Source organism: Piliocolobus tephrosceles, chromosome 5, assembly GCF_002776525.5.
Source record: "Piliocolobus tephrosceles isolate RC106 chromosome 5, ASM277652v3, whole genome shotgun sequence".
Taxonomy (NCBI): Eukaryota; Metazoa; Chordata; class Mammalia; order Primates; family Cercopithecidae; genus Piliocolobus; species Piliocolobus tephrosceles.
In genome coordinates this window covers 75,277,861-75,291,917 of record NC_045438.1, presented here as the reverse complement: position 1 = coordinate 75,291,917, position 14,057 = coordinate 75,277,861, and the positions used below count along the sequence as shown (strand labels likewise).

At 39.2% G+C, this 14,057-nt stretch overlaps 1 protein-coding gene across 2 annotated transcripts in view; it reads left to right on the top strand.

The window, feature by feature from the left end:
* Positions 1 to 14,057, top strand: part of KLHL32 (kelch like family member 32) — a 259,608-nt gene that overhangs the window by 220,181 nt on the left and 25,370 nt on the right. Inside the window, exon 7 of one of the 2 annotated variants that reach the window (XM_023205880.2) lies at positions 12,364 to 13,090. In XM_023205880.2, coding sequence (XP_023061648.1) covers positions 12,364 to 13,090 — 727 coding nt within the window. Of the gene's footprint in view, positions 1 to 12,363; positions 13,325 to 14,057 lie in introns of those variants that run through there. The other variant, XM_023205878.2, reaches the window with a different exon arrangement.

Below are 14,057 nucleotides of genomic sequence, written 5' to 3'. Positions count from 1 at the left end.
AAACATCGAGTTTTATGGTATTAATGGAAGTGAATGGCAAATGAGAATGTTGATATATACTGATTAGAATCTTCTTTGTCACCAAGTTTCTGACATAATGGACACTTAAGAAATTGAGAAGTGTTCGTAATGGGAAACCCAAGCCAAGTAATGAAAGTGACTTATATGTTGAGTATTGTACAAAAACAACTGGGTTTAAGTCTGTCTCTCCCTTTTCATTCATTCATTCATTCATTCATTCATTCATTCATTCATTCAGTCATGCTTCTCCAACATTGAATTTAACAAAGTCACAGAACTTAAATTACTGGATTAGAATTACTGAGTTTGTGTGAAATATGGTTAATCATAAGAGCTAGTTTATAATCTGTCATGCTGCCATACTTTTATTATCACTTTAAATATGTGAAGTATTTAATACTATGTAGCAAATTTCTTATCAACTATAGCAATCTCTCAAAATTTACATCACTAACACACAATGTTGTATTGCATAATAATGGTCTGCATGTGATGGCTTTATCAAGAATTCGAAAAGGGCCAGGCGCGGTGGCTCACGCCTGTAATCCCAGCACTTTGGGAGGCTGAGGCGGGCAGATCACGAGGTCAGGAGATCGAGACCATCCTGGCTAACACTGTGAAACCCCGTCTCTACTAAAAATGCAAAAAAATCAGCCGGGCGTGGTGGCGGGCGCCTGTAGTCCCAGCTACTTGGGAGGCTCAGACAGGAGAATGGTGTGAACCTGGGAGGTGGAGCTTGCAGTGAGCCGAGATTGACCACTGCACTCCAGCCTGGGAGACACAGCGAGACTCTGTCTCAAAAAAAAAAAAAAAAAAAAGAATTCAAAAGGATAATTATATTGGGGAATACCTTCATCTCTTGGAGGCATATTGCCATCATATAAATTCTGTACATTGTCTAAATATCAGTTTACCAAACACCTTCACATATCTTATCGCATTCAGTCTTCTGTAGAACCCTATGACATAGGTATTACCATACTTGTTTTACATAATATCAGTATGTTGATAAAACTGAGTATCAGTATGTTGGTTTTTCATAAATGCACAAATACATTAGGTTGCAGAAACAGGTCTTTTGACATCAAGTCCTGTATTATTTTCCTTGTGTCACATTTACCTCTATAAGCATATACCAATTCGTGACAGAAAAAAGCATTAGGATTTCCCTGGCCATTTCAGCTGACTTCACCCCAGTAATGCATTCCTATTGCATGCAGTAGCTAGGAAACAATGGGGGGAGTTGTGACCCACGTAAGGTCTCTCTAGTCCCTATTGCCAATGTGATACAGAAGGGTTTTCTTTTATTGATCAAATTGGTTTTCTCTCATTTTCCAGTGTCGTTCTAACAATATAAACTGAATATCTCAGTGACCACATGCAAAGTTCCTTCAGTATCTAGTAGGACATGTTATATAAATATGCAGGAGCTGTCATTTTATTTAGAAGTCTCATGTCATCAATCCAGCATTGAGTAATGCTCTGATGCAATCCCAGCCATCAGTGACTAGATGGGTGAATATTGTCTTTTGGCTCAGAGACTATGATCAAACCATTGAAGGGAAATTATAGGGTGTTATTCTATAACTGTACATGTGTTTTGCTCAAATATGAGGAGACCAAGAAGTTTCATTTTTCCTACAACATTATTGGCAAGGGTGGTGCTGTTTTTTATTGTCCTGTAGGACATTTTTGCCATTTAAAAGTTTTATATATATTAGATATGGAATGGGAATGGTATATATACATATAAGTTTTAGGTTTGGGGGTACACGTGAAGGTTTGTTATATAGGTACACTCATGTCTTGGGGATTTGTACAGATTATTTCATCACCCAGATATTAAGCGTAGTACCCAACAGTTATTTTTTCTGCTCCTCTCCCTCCTCCCACCCTCCACCATCATGAAGGTATATTTACCTCTATGAGATAAATATAAATATACCATTATATATAAATAAACATATATAAATATAAATATGCCATTATATACAAATATAAATATACCACTATATTCCCTCATGGAGGGAATGGTACATTTAAAGACAGTCCAGAGGTAAAGTGTATGTGAACAATTTACTAAAACTTGAATTTATGTACAAGATCTCTCTCTCTTTTTTTTTCTTTTTTTAGATGGAGTCTCACTCTGTCACCCAGGCTGGAGTGCAGTGGCGCTATCTCGGCTCACTGCAAGCTCCGCCTCCTGGGTTCACACCATTCTCCTGCCTCAGCCTCCGGGGGTGCCCACCACCACACCTGGCTAATTTTTTTATATTTTTAGTAGAGACAGGGTTTCACCATGTTAGCCAGGATGGTCTCGATCTCCTGACCTCGTTATCTGCCCATCTCGGCCTCCCAAAGTGCTGGGATTACAGGCATGAGTCACCGTGCCCGGCCATGTATAAGATATTATTCTGGGATTCTAACCAATATTACCTTGAAGCAGTCACCTTAATAAATTTGAAATTTGTATTATTTGGCACAAATTTTATTTTATTTTTATAAGAGATGGTATTATTATTCAATTTCATAATATAATCTGATCAAAGTTGTTTCTAGGGAGAGTAACTATGATGTGACCCACTTCTCTGCATGCGGCCCCACGTGCATGTACATGCAAACATTCACGCAGACATTTCAGCCGCGCAGAGTTATAGACAAAAAAAAAAGTCACCTTGTTTTTCTGAAAAGAGATTTATCAAACCATCTGTGCTACAGAAACCTGTGACTTGGATACTAGATTAATACTGGTTGCCTCTACCACCTGTAGGAAAATTAGAGAATTCTACTTTACAAGATTTTTGGTGGATCCATAGGTAACATATATCCTAGAGAAGGCGGACATTCTCTCATCAACTAATTTATTTTACAGATGAGAAGCCAAATAATGGATCCAATATCAGCCATATACTCACGTTGCCCTTTTAATATTGGCTTTTCAAAGATCAGCTTACACTGGTGGCTGAATCTCACAGGTAGAAAGGATATCATAGGTTATTAATTTCACCTCTTATCCTATCTTGATTTTCTCTTCATCTTGATATAAAATTTATCTTTTAAACAAATCCTCTTTTGTTATTGTTATAAGATTGAGCAAAGGGCAACTCAGGTCACTTTTCGTGCACCCCCCTTAAATATCTGGAACTTACAGGTGGCAGGTGGCAGGGTAGTTTTTGTTGTGCTTCTTCCGGTCCTGTGTGTTTATCCCCATTTGTGGGAAAGAGATACTTTTAGTTGCAAGGGCTTTTTGCTTTTGGAGTTCTGAAGTATGTACTTTAAAAAATATGTTTAAAGATGATTACCAGAGAACAAATCATATGTTAAAGGTGAACGTAATAACATTTACCAATCTTTCAATTTCACAGAATTTTAAAGGAACAATGAAATAATGTATTATTATCATCTGTGATAAACTGAATATTGCTTTAAAAATCTGTCAGGTTTATTTTTTTCTTACAGTATATGAGCCCGGGGCCTCATCAGATTTGGTTCCATTGAAATATATTTCTTAGAAGTAAAAATAGCCTATGCGTCTTACATAAGTCTGTAGTCAGCTATAATGGTTAATGTGCAATCTCCCTTGAAAGATCTGTTTTACAAGGAAAATGTTGACACAGTTTTAATTATAGCACTCAGATGAGCACTGTTATAATTTTTAATATTCCTCCATGGTAACATTTTCATTGTTCTGGTAAAGGAAAATGCTCTGATGCTGAGTCCCTAGTTTCTGGTGATTTTGGATTTTATGGGAAAGTTGTCTTTTTGAACTGAAACTTTTCATTCGGTCTCAAAGAAGAGAATGTAACTATAAGATCTGTCGCATTTATTTATTAGTATATACTTTTCTCTCTACGGCAGTTGTTACTCTGGTTTATTACATCATTATTTCACCTTACATGACTCACGTTACAGAGGGGAGCTTCTGTGTAGTATTGCATGGCAAATCGCAACACTTGCTCACTTGCATTAGGGAAACATCACATTTTTAAAGAAACTATGTAATATTAAAACAGTAACATACTAAAATTTTGTCTTTATTGGAATTCAAGGTGTTATAAAATAACATATAAAACAATGTACTTTAATATAGAGCGATCACTGAACTCTTCCCTTTGAGAACATAAATTAGAAGATAAAGAGCATGCTCAATACTCTGTTTCGAAAGGAAAAGATTCGTCGATGTATCATCATCCATTCTATTAAAACATGCTTTCCTGGCTTCCTACTTCTTGTTGCCCAAGAGCTCATCAGCTTGTCCTGCTCTTTGATGGAGGTTCAGCAGTGAGTTTTTGACTTGCTCCTGTGCCCTTCCTTTGTCTTTTTCTGAATTTGAAGAAGTGTGGAAGTTATGCTGCCTTTTGTGCACTGAGGGTAAACTGGTGCCCTGGTGTATCTCAATGGGATGACAAGACTGGTAAGGATATGGACACTTGTGCCTCACAGCGTGGGATTCTGCAAAGAGGAGGACTCAGTGTGCACCTTCAGCAGAGCTGTCTGCATCCAGATTTTACATAGGAGCACAATAATAGCTGCCCGTGGTCAAGGAGCAGAATAAAGGCTATCAGCAAAAATACTAGTCATTGCTTACTCAGCTCTTCATGATGAAGTAAAAGACAATATTTGTAGACCAAGACAAAAAATACTTGTTACTTTAAGACAATGTCATAGGGCTTTATTCTTTGTTAGCATTGCTTAAAAAGATTTGATCACTCATCTGATGAGAACCTGCTTTTTAAGGGCACTTGTATTTATATGTATTTGCAAGATATAAAGACAGTTCTATGGAAGAGTGCAGTGATGTCTCTTCTTGAATTTGGGATGACTTCATAATTAATGTATTTTCTGGAAATCTGAGAATAATATTTTCATTGTTTTGGCATTCCTTTGGGGTTATAGTGTATAATATATATGGATATATACAAACAGAATTCAAAACATCCACTTCTTTAAAAGGATCAGGAATTTTAGACGTCAAAACAGCAGCTTCTATCTGAGTGTGTTTCACATGAACAATAAAGGAATTAGAATCACAATATGAGGACTTGATAATGTTAGGAATATAACATTTTTTCATATAATTGATAGATTTCTGAAATACATATGAGTAAAGTGCATATTTTAATTGAACTAGGGCAATATTTGTAGCATTTAGGATTATATACTATTATGTTTAGGATTATATATCATATATTCTACTCTGTAGAAAAGCAATCAGTAGGGATATGCTGAGAAAACTAAAGGGAAGGGATTATTTGTTCTGTATGTTTTTGGGCCAACTTTAGTTAACAGGAAATAATCTAGAATGAAAATACATTTAAAAAATAGACCGGGTGCAGTGGCTCACGCCTGTAATCCCAGCACTTTAGGAGGCCAAGGCAGATGGATAATTTGAGGTCAGGAATTTGAGACCAGCCTGGCCAACATGGTAAAACCGCATCTCTAATAAAAATACAAAAATCAGCTGGGTGGTAGTGGCACACGCTTGTAATCCCAGCTACTCGGGAGGCTGAGGCAGGAGAATCGCTTGAGCCTGGGAGGCAGAAGTTTTAGTGAGCCAAGATCGCACCCCTGCACTCCAGTCTGGGCAGCAGAGTGAGACCCTGTCTCAAAAATAAATAAATAAATAAATAAATAAATAAATAAATAAATAAATAAATGTAAAATATATAATCTCATAAAAAGTGAAGCAATAATTCAAGACTCCAGACATGTCCTTTGCCCTCATATTTGTTCTGTAATTACAAACTCTTTAATTGGTATCATAAACCTATTGTCTTTATTTCTGAAGTAATCCATAAATGAGGCTCATTGAAAAATACTGCCAACCTATTTTGAAGCAAAGCATTCTTATTTTTAAAGCAGAATTTTTCTAATTTATTGAATATAGAAGTTATGTTTGGACTTAGTGCATTTGCCTGGATTTTCTCTTGAAATAATTATTGATGGAAAAATAATGACAAGTAGATATAATAAAAAAATACATTGTATAGGTTAAAAACTTAGTTTCTAGTTCTAGCTTTTCTGCTAATTCATTGTATGACTTGGGTTAAGTCGGTTAACTTGTCTGGATTTGATTTCCATTTGTAAAATTGAAAAGCTTGAGCCAAATGGACTCAACTTTCTTCTTGCTCAAATATTTTATAAGTTATGTGAAGGTTTAAAAGACTACAGTGCCTATTGCCTTGCCAAGAATCTCAAATAGAAGTGGCCAACACCAAACATGTGAGGGAGGAAAACAAGGGCATACGTATCTATGTTTAGGGCACTGAATGCTTCAGTGTGGAGCCTTGAGGGCTTATAAAGGCCTTATAAGAAAGCCATAAAGATGAGATAATAAAATAGAAAACTGAAGCCTGTGATAGATAAATATGTGTGTGTATGTATGTGTGAATAAAGAAATTGATACTATTTGTTTAAGAGAATGTGAGAGCCTAAAAACAGGATTTTCCATTTATGCAACAAATATTTATAGCAAACTGTGAGTCAGCTGCTGTTCTTAGCAAATATCTGAGGATCAATTGGGTTGAAGTTGGATTAAACTGTAATTAATGTTCCTTTTAGGAAGAAACAATTCTCCATTGTGGTCAGGTGAACTGGGTCAGGCAGGGTGCTTGAGAGACCTCCTGTTGTACGTGGAAATAACGTCCGCTGTGTTGCAGGTGGTTTAGGCATTGTCTTACCTAATGGCCATGTTTCCTAAACACTCTTGAATCTGTCGTTTCTTTTCCACTCTTGCTGGCTCGCCCGCCAAAAAGGCTGCCTGCTCCATTTTCTTCCCGATTAAATCCTAGAATTTAGGGTGATAGGGATTTCAGTATGCCAGAATAAATAAGATAGGATAGGATTCAGCTTACCCTGAGTTGTGCTTTCTCAGTGTAATGTCATTATTTTAAAAGCCACCAGTTCCAAGAATAATCTTTTTCAAGCTTAAGCACCAAAATATACCACAAAGCTAACTGTTGTCTTTGGGTTCCATGATGCCCCAATGATAAATCAGCTTTCTTCTTGCTGTAGTCTCTAAGCTCCTTAAATGGGCTCCAGGATTCCCTCCACCAGCATGGCAGTGAATAGTGTCAGATGAAGTTCACAACACAGAGGTGATTTTGAAGTGGCCCATTGTTTTGAATTTTCTTTGCCATTTTTAAATTATTATTTGAATAAACAAGAGTTATCTGTGATTTAAGTGGGGTTTTTCCTTTAGATTCTTATGAATGTGAAAACAGAGCACAGTAACACTTTTACATTTATGTGTTTATTATTGCAAAGGCAAAAATGCAGAGTGTTTCCATGGCTTACTTTATGTTATCAGAATCAGCCATCGATTTATAGACTGTATAGAACTAAGGTCTCAAAAAATGCTACCTCATCTGTAATATTAAGCTAATTAAGTATCCTATATCATAACCTAAGCATTATTTCAACTTCATTGGATTTACACCTGCTTAAATTTAAAAATTAAAAAAACAGAGTGAATTTTCTCTGATAAGGCAGCAATTTACCGTAGTGGATGGAACGGTTAATATATACAGCTTCCTAAAGTAACTAAATTCATGACAGCCTGATTGGAGAATACTGTTATGAATGGAAATCTGTCCAAAGCCTTCCTATTCAAAGTGTGGTACATGGGTCAGTGGCATATGCAACGAGGAGCTTGTTGGAAGTGCAGACTCCTCATCCTCCAGTCCCCCACCTACTGAATCAGAGCCTAGATTTTGACCAGAAACCCCCGTGTAATTTGTGTACATGTTCAGTTTGTGGTTGGCGACAAGATAGTTAGTTGTAAATTAGATTCACCTTTGATCTGGAACAAATATAAACCCAACAAGTAGGGATGATGTGTATAGTCTGAAAATATTAATAAATGATAAAAGTTGAAAGTTATATGAAATCTATGAGAAGTTAGAAATGTTGAAAGAAATAAGATAAAAATATCTCAGAAAATGCAAACTAATAGTTATGCAAAAAATATTCTGTAATACATAGTATTTGGAGAAATTGAACATAGAAAACATCATGACACATGTGACGTGGGATGATAGTAGACCACAAACCAGAAATTAATCAGTAATAGGTCACAGTGGTCACTGTTCCATGGCCAATTTTATTCTTTAGAGATTTTCTTAAAAGCATAGCATAGTTGAGGCTTGTGTGCTTCTCACGCAGTTAGTAACACTGTTTGCTAGAAAGATAAACCAGAGGATGTTCAGAGATGGGCTAGAAGATTGATTATGGCATAGGAAGAACTGATTTATGAGGAGAGAGAAAAATAATTAAATGGGCAGCACTATGCTATAAAAAGAGCCTGTGGAGACATGGATATTTATCTAATGTCTCTAGTGCTGTTTCCCATAGAAAGAAGCAGAACTGTACGGATATAAGAATGCCAAGAAATTGGTTGCAGAGCAAAGCAATATCAGCTAGAATTACTTGATTAAATTAGGAACAATAGCAAATATTATATTTCAGAAAATTTTACCTGGTCCCTAAGAAATGACCTTGAGCCGGATGACTTTATCCCTGAGAACTTTTGCAAACTGTGGGCAGAGTGGAAAATTATTTATCAAGTTGCTGAACAGTCTCCCCAGAAATAATTGGAACCCCATCTCTTGAAAATTCCAAGATTAGGGTAGAGAAAATCTAGGGTGTGGCATGTGGGAATTGTCTCCACTTCTGGCAGAGACCTGGTGATTGATGAGTACGGTTTTTCCATATCACTCATTTCTTTTGCAATATCTTTGATTATTGCAGATATTACCGTACATAGATAATTTTTTTTTGTCAGGTTGGTATCTTATTTAGTTAAAAATGCTACCTTCTATAAAAGCATCTGGAGCGTATCGCTTGTCTGACCTCTACCGTGTCTGCCTCCTTGTCACCTAGCGACATTCCTTTTTCATTTCTCTCACTCTGTCACTCATTAAGAGATGCAATTCATGACATTGCAGAAGTGAATTCACTTCCACATTCACTTGATTCAGAAAACTAAAAAGACAAGCCCCAAATGCATCTTGACTTTTGGAACCCTTTTTCAAATAGATGCAGAAACTCTGAATGTCTGAAATCATCCAGTGCCTTAGAGAGTTTAGTGATTCTTTTCACTAGGATGAAAACCCAGTTTGTGTTTGCCAAGGAGCAGTGGTCTGAGAATAGGACATTTCCTTTCCCCTCCCTCAGTACACTTCCCCCCCATCCCCTAGTGAAATCTATCATATGAACAGGGAAGTCCAGAATCCTGATTCCATGGTTCAAAAAGGAAGTAAAGCACAATAAAATTGAAGCAGGATATTTTCCTTGACATCTTTGCAGGTGGGAACTGGAGCACAGGTGATTGAGCTAGCTGGCTATTTCGGCGCTGGCAGGGGCAAACTCAAAACAGGCACCTCCTGCTGTTGGTGTGGGGGTGGTTGTGGCACCTCTAAGAAGAGATGGAAATCACATTGTTCTGAATTGCTTATCTGATTGCTGGGCCAAATGCTCATTCTACTTAGTAACATTTCTGCAGTTTGTAGCAAAACCCTTAACATTATAAAATAACAGATAGGAGCCATTTCAAACCATAAAGGAAGAAAGGAAAGATACCACAGAAAAGTCTGGAGGCAGGGTTCTTAGCCAACCACCCATTAAATCTGGGACTGGGTCCAGTCCAGTGGCCTTCCAGCAACACTGAGGAGTGGCCTTGGCCAGATGCCTTCAGTTGCCCCAGGACTTTATTCTGGTCCCACATGGTAACTAAACCTCCATGAAGGGAAATAGAGCCAACATTCCTTTCACCTGAAGGAAAGAGAGAGATGGCAGGGTTGCATCGTGTCCTCTGCAAGGGTCATAGCTCAGAGGAAAGTCTGAGGACAATAAGAGACAGATCTGCATTTGACTCACCCTTCTGATGTATCCTAGGCAGGTTCCCAGAGGAAGATCCTGGGCGGGCCCCCAGTTTCCCTGACCCCTTCATGGGCGGGAACTGGAATGTGAGTGCTGGAGCTAGCCAGCCACTTCAGCGCCAGCAGAGGTGAACTTCACTCACTCGAACCAGCTGCACCCAACCCCTCATGGGAGGGAACATGCAGGTGAGTGGGTGCAGGACCTGGCAAGTGCTTTTGGGCACTGGCAGGAGCTAAACTCTGTGCAGGCCCCACCGCAGCATCTAGTGGGGAGTGCCTGTAGCCCCCAAAGCCCTAGAAGGAGTGTTAGAGTCTGCCCTCTTTTATCTTTGCCATCTGTGGGTGGCTTAAATATTAACAGCTCAGTGGAGGGTCACCCTCTTGGCACCTGAGTTCTTGTCTGGCATTCAGGAGGAATGAAGTCACACAAACAAGTTGAAGATGGTAAATGTGGGGGATTTTATTGCCAATGAAAGCGGCTCTCAGCAGAAAGGGGAGCTGGAAAGGGGATGGGGTGGGAAGGTAATCTTCCCCTGAAGTCTGGCCATCACCCACCAGACTCCTCTCTGAAGCTATGCTGTCAAGCCATCCCTCTGAAGTCAAGCCACTTCTCTCCAACTGTAGTGTCTGACACCTAGCTGCTGCTTTTCCTCTTGATGTTCAACTGCTTCTCCTCTCTGCTGGCTGGGTCAGGGGTTTTAATGGGTACAGGATGGGGGGTGGGGTGGGTCATGGGTGGTTTTGGAAAAGTCAACATTTGAGCATAAAACAGGAATGTATGTTCTCACTTTGGGCTGCGGTGCCAGGCTTGAGGGTGGGACCCTTACTGGGACCCACCTTCTTCTGCCCAGAATTTCCTGCCTCCTGCCCCTATCAAATTATTTAATATTCTATTTCTTTGCTTCATTTTTTTCTGCTAATTCCTTCAGACTCACATTCACATTGTCTGGGAAATCTACTTTAATGTAAGTGCTGCTAAGAATAATTCATATCAAATATGTTGACTGAGATGTTAGATATACTTCATTATGCTGGTGTCTGGGAAGGTTTGCCAAACGTAACTATTAAGTCACACTAATTAAAATAATTTAGGTGCTCCATAAATGAACTGTGCTTTTTTTGTTGATGATTTTTTTTTTCTTCCCCCAAGATGGAGTCTTGCTCTGTTGCCCAGGCTGGAGTACAGTGATGCAATGTCAGCTCACTGCAATCTTCACCTCCCAGGTTCAAGCAATTCTCCTGCCTTAGCCTCCCAAGTAGCTGGAACTACAGGCATGTGCCACCACGCCTGGCTAATTTGTGTATTCTTAGTACAGACAGGGTTTCACCACGTTGGCCAGGCTGGTCTCGAACCCTTGAGCTAGTGATCCGCCTGCCTCGGCCTCCCAAAGTGCTGAGATTACAGGCATGAGCTACTGTGCCTGGCCCTGATGATTTTTTTTAATTAAAAAAAAAAGGAGAATTTCTTAAAACTAAAGCAGTATATTGTCATAACAAAATTAAACAATAATTGTTTATTATTTAATAATAAATGTGTAATTTTATTTATATGATTTTATTATAAATAAAATTAAACAATAATTTTTATTATTTATGACAACGTACCTTCTTTAGTTTTAAGAAATTCTCACTGCTGATATCAAAATGTTATAACTCCTTTCCTTCTTAAAAGAAATCTGAAAGGAATAAAAAGGTTAGGATTACATTCTGCTATTATGTACATATTGCAAAGACGATCTCCTCTATATTCTGTTTTTGTGAAAATGACTCTAACAGATTGCCAATATCTTACATGTGCAAATAACAACTGTCTTCAAGGTAAAAATTAATTGAGGGAAAAAAATTAATAGGTTAGAATCTTACTCTTTCTTTTATTGCTTCCTGACTGTTATACCTACTACAGGAATGTGGGGTGGGAGGGGGAGTCTTTTTTCTTTCTAAATCATTCTACTAGTGTTATATTGATTTTCTCTCAAGTACACCCTGTGGTCTCAGATGATCACATATTTTCTTACGTTACTCATATTGATACAGCACCTTGGCTTATGGGTTGACATATATTACTTGAGCTATGATGACACCACCCACCATTGACATTTCCTGTTGGTGGGGTGTACTGAGCCTCTTATGCATGAAACATAAGGGAACAGGCTGTTTCACAACAGTATTTTCGTTCTTTGAAAATCAATTATTGTTCACCCCAAATGATATCTGAAGCCCCCGTCAGTGTTGCTTCACATTGTTTGTTATCCCTACAGCAGTGTCTTGAGTTCTTTTGTGTCTTTGCTGATACAGAAAAAAAGGTACTCATCTGGGCATCAAAATATTCCAGTTATACTGTTTGTAAGAAAGTCTGTATTATTCCCTGCCTGGAAGAATACAGGTAACCTACCTATATGCTGTTGCTTTCTGTCTGTCTTTCTTACCTTTGTATCTCTTCTCATCTCGCTTCCCTCTGTTTCAGCTAGCTGTGAGGTGGTTGGAACACAACTGCCACTACCAGCACATGGACGAGCTCCTGCAATACATCCGCTTTGGCCTAATGGATGTGGATACTCTCCATACAGTTGCCCTGTCCCACCCCCTTGTCCAAGCAAGTGAGACTGCAACAGCCCTTGTCAACGAGGCCCTGGAATACCACCAGAGCATCTATGCACAGCCCGTCTGGCAGACTCGCAGGACCAAACCACGGTTCCAGTCAGACACTCTGTATATCATTGGTGGGAAAAAGCGCGAGGTCTGCAAGGTCAAGGAACTTCGGTACTTCAATCCTGTCGATCAGGAGAATGCTCTCATAGCCGCCATTGCCAACTGGAGTGAGCTGGCTCCCATGCCTGTGGGAAGGAGCCACCATTGTGTGGCAGTCATGGGGGACTTCCTGTTTGTGGCTGGAGGGGAAGTTGAGCATGCCAGTGGCCGGACGTGTGCCGTGAGGACTGCCTGTCGCTATGACCCCCGCAGTAATTCCTGGGCAGAGATAGCACCCATGAAAAACTGCCGGGAGCATTTTGTGCTGGGTGCCATGGAGGAATACCTCTATGCAGTTGGGGGCAGGAATGAACTGCGCCAGGTTCTGCCTACAGTTGAGCGATATTGCCCCAAGAAGAACAAATGGACTTTTGTTCAGTCCTTTGACAGATCCCTTTCATGCCATGCTGGATATGTGGCTGATGGTCTTCTTTGGATATCAGGTAGAACATACCTCACGTTGGATTTATCAAAACACACTTTCATTGTGGTATACATTTAAAAGTCAAGCTTTAATAGTGTGGCCATGTGTAATTGAAAGATTGAACCAAGCGTGCCATTTGAGCTAATTAACATTCATTTATTGAGCACCTACTCTAGAGAGCAATGTGATTGGAAATAATGCGAGTTTCTGTGACTTTCTGAGTGATTAATGGAACAAAAATTCAAGGTGGAAATTGTTGGTCCATCACAACTGTTTTTTTCTACCAGACCTTCTCCTGTCAGCTCTTGATTATTCATGGATTGTATTGCACAGCTTGTGGTTTATCTAGGTCCTTTGCTTTTTCTTTCACCCCTGGCTGCCTGACTAGAGCCATTTCATCAAAGACAAGGCAAGAGAAGTAAAAGCCCAGTTAATCAATGTTTCTGGGTATAGCAATAGGTATATATCCAAATAATCACTATGCTGTGCATTGAGGGAGGGGATTTAAGTTAACAAAACAAAGTTGTTGTTGTTTCAGATAGGGTCTCACTCTGTTACCCAGGCTGGAGTGCAGTGGTGCCATCTCGAATCATTGCAACCTCCACCTCTCAGGCTCAAGTGATCCTCCCACCTGAGCCTCCCAAACAGCTGGGACTACAGGAACCCAGCACCACACCCAGCTAATTTTTGTATTTTTTGTCAAGACAGGGTTTCACTACATTGCCCAGGCTGCCCTCGAACTCTTGAGCTCAAGCAATCCACCAGTCTTGGCCTCCCAAAGTGTTGGGATTATAGGCGTGAGCCACTGCGCCCAGCCTAAAACAAAAAATTTTTTTAAATGATCTGTGAATGGCAATTACTTGTGCCATTCTAACCCTTCATTCCAATTTACTCTCCCATTTTTACTGATAGTACAGTTTGAGCTCTAGTTTACCTTTCATCTCTTAAAACCTTTTGATTATGGAACGAGTAGGGAGACTAGAATA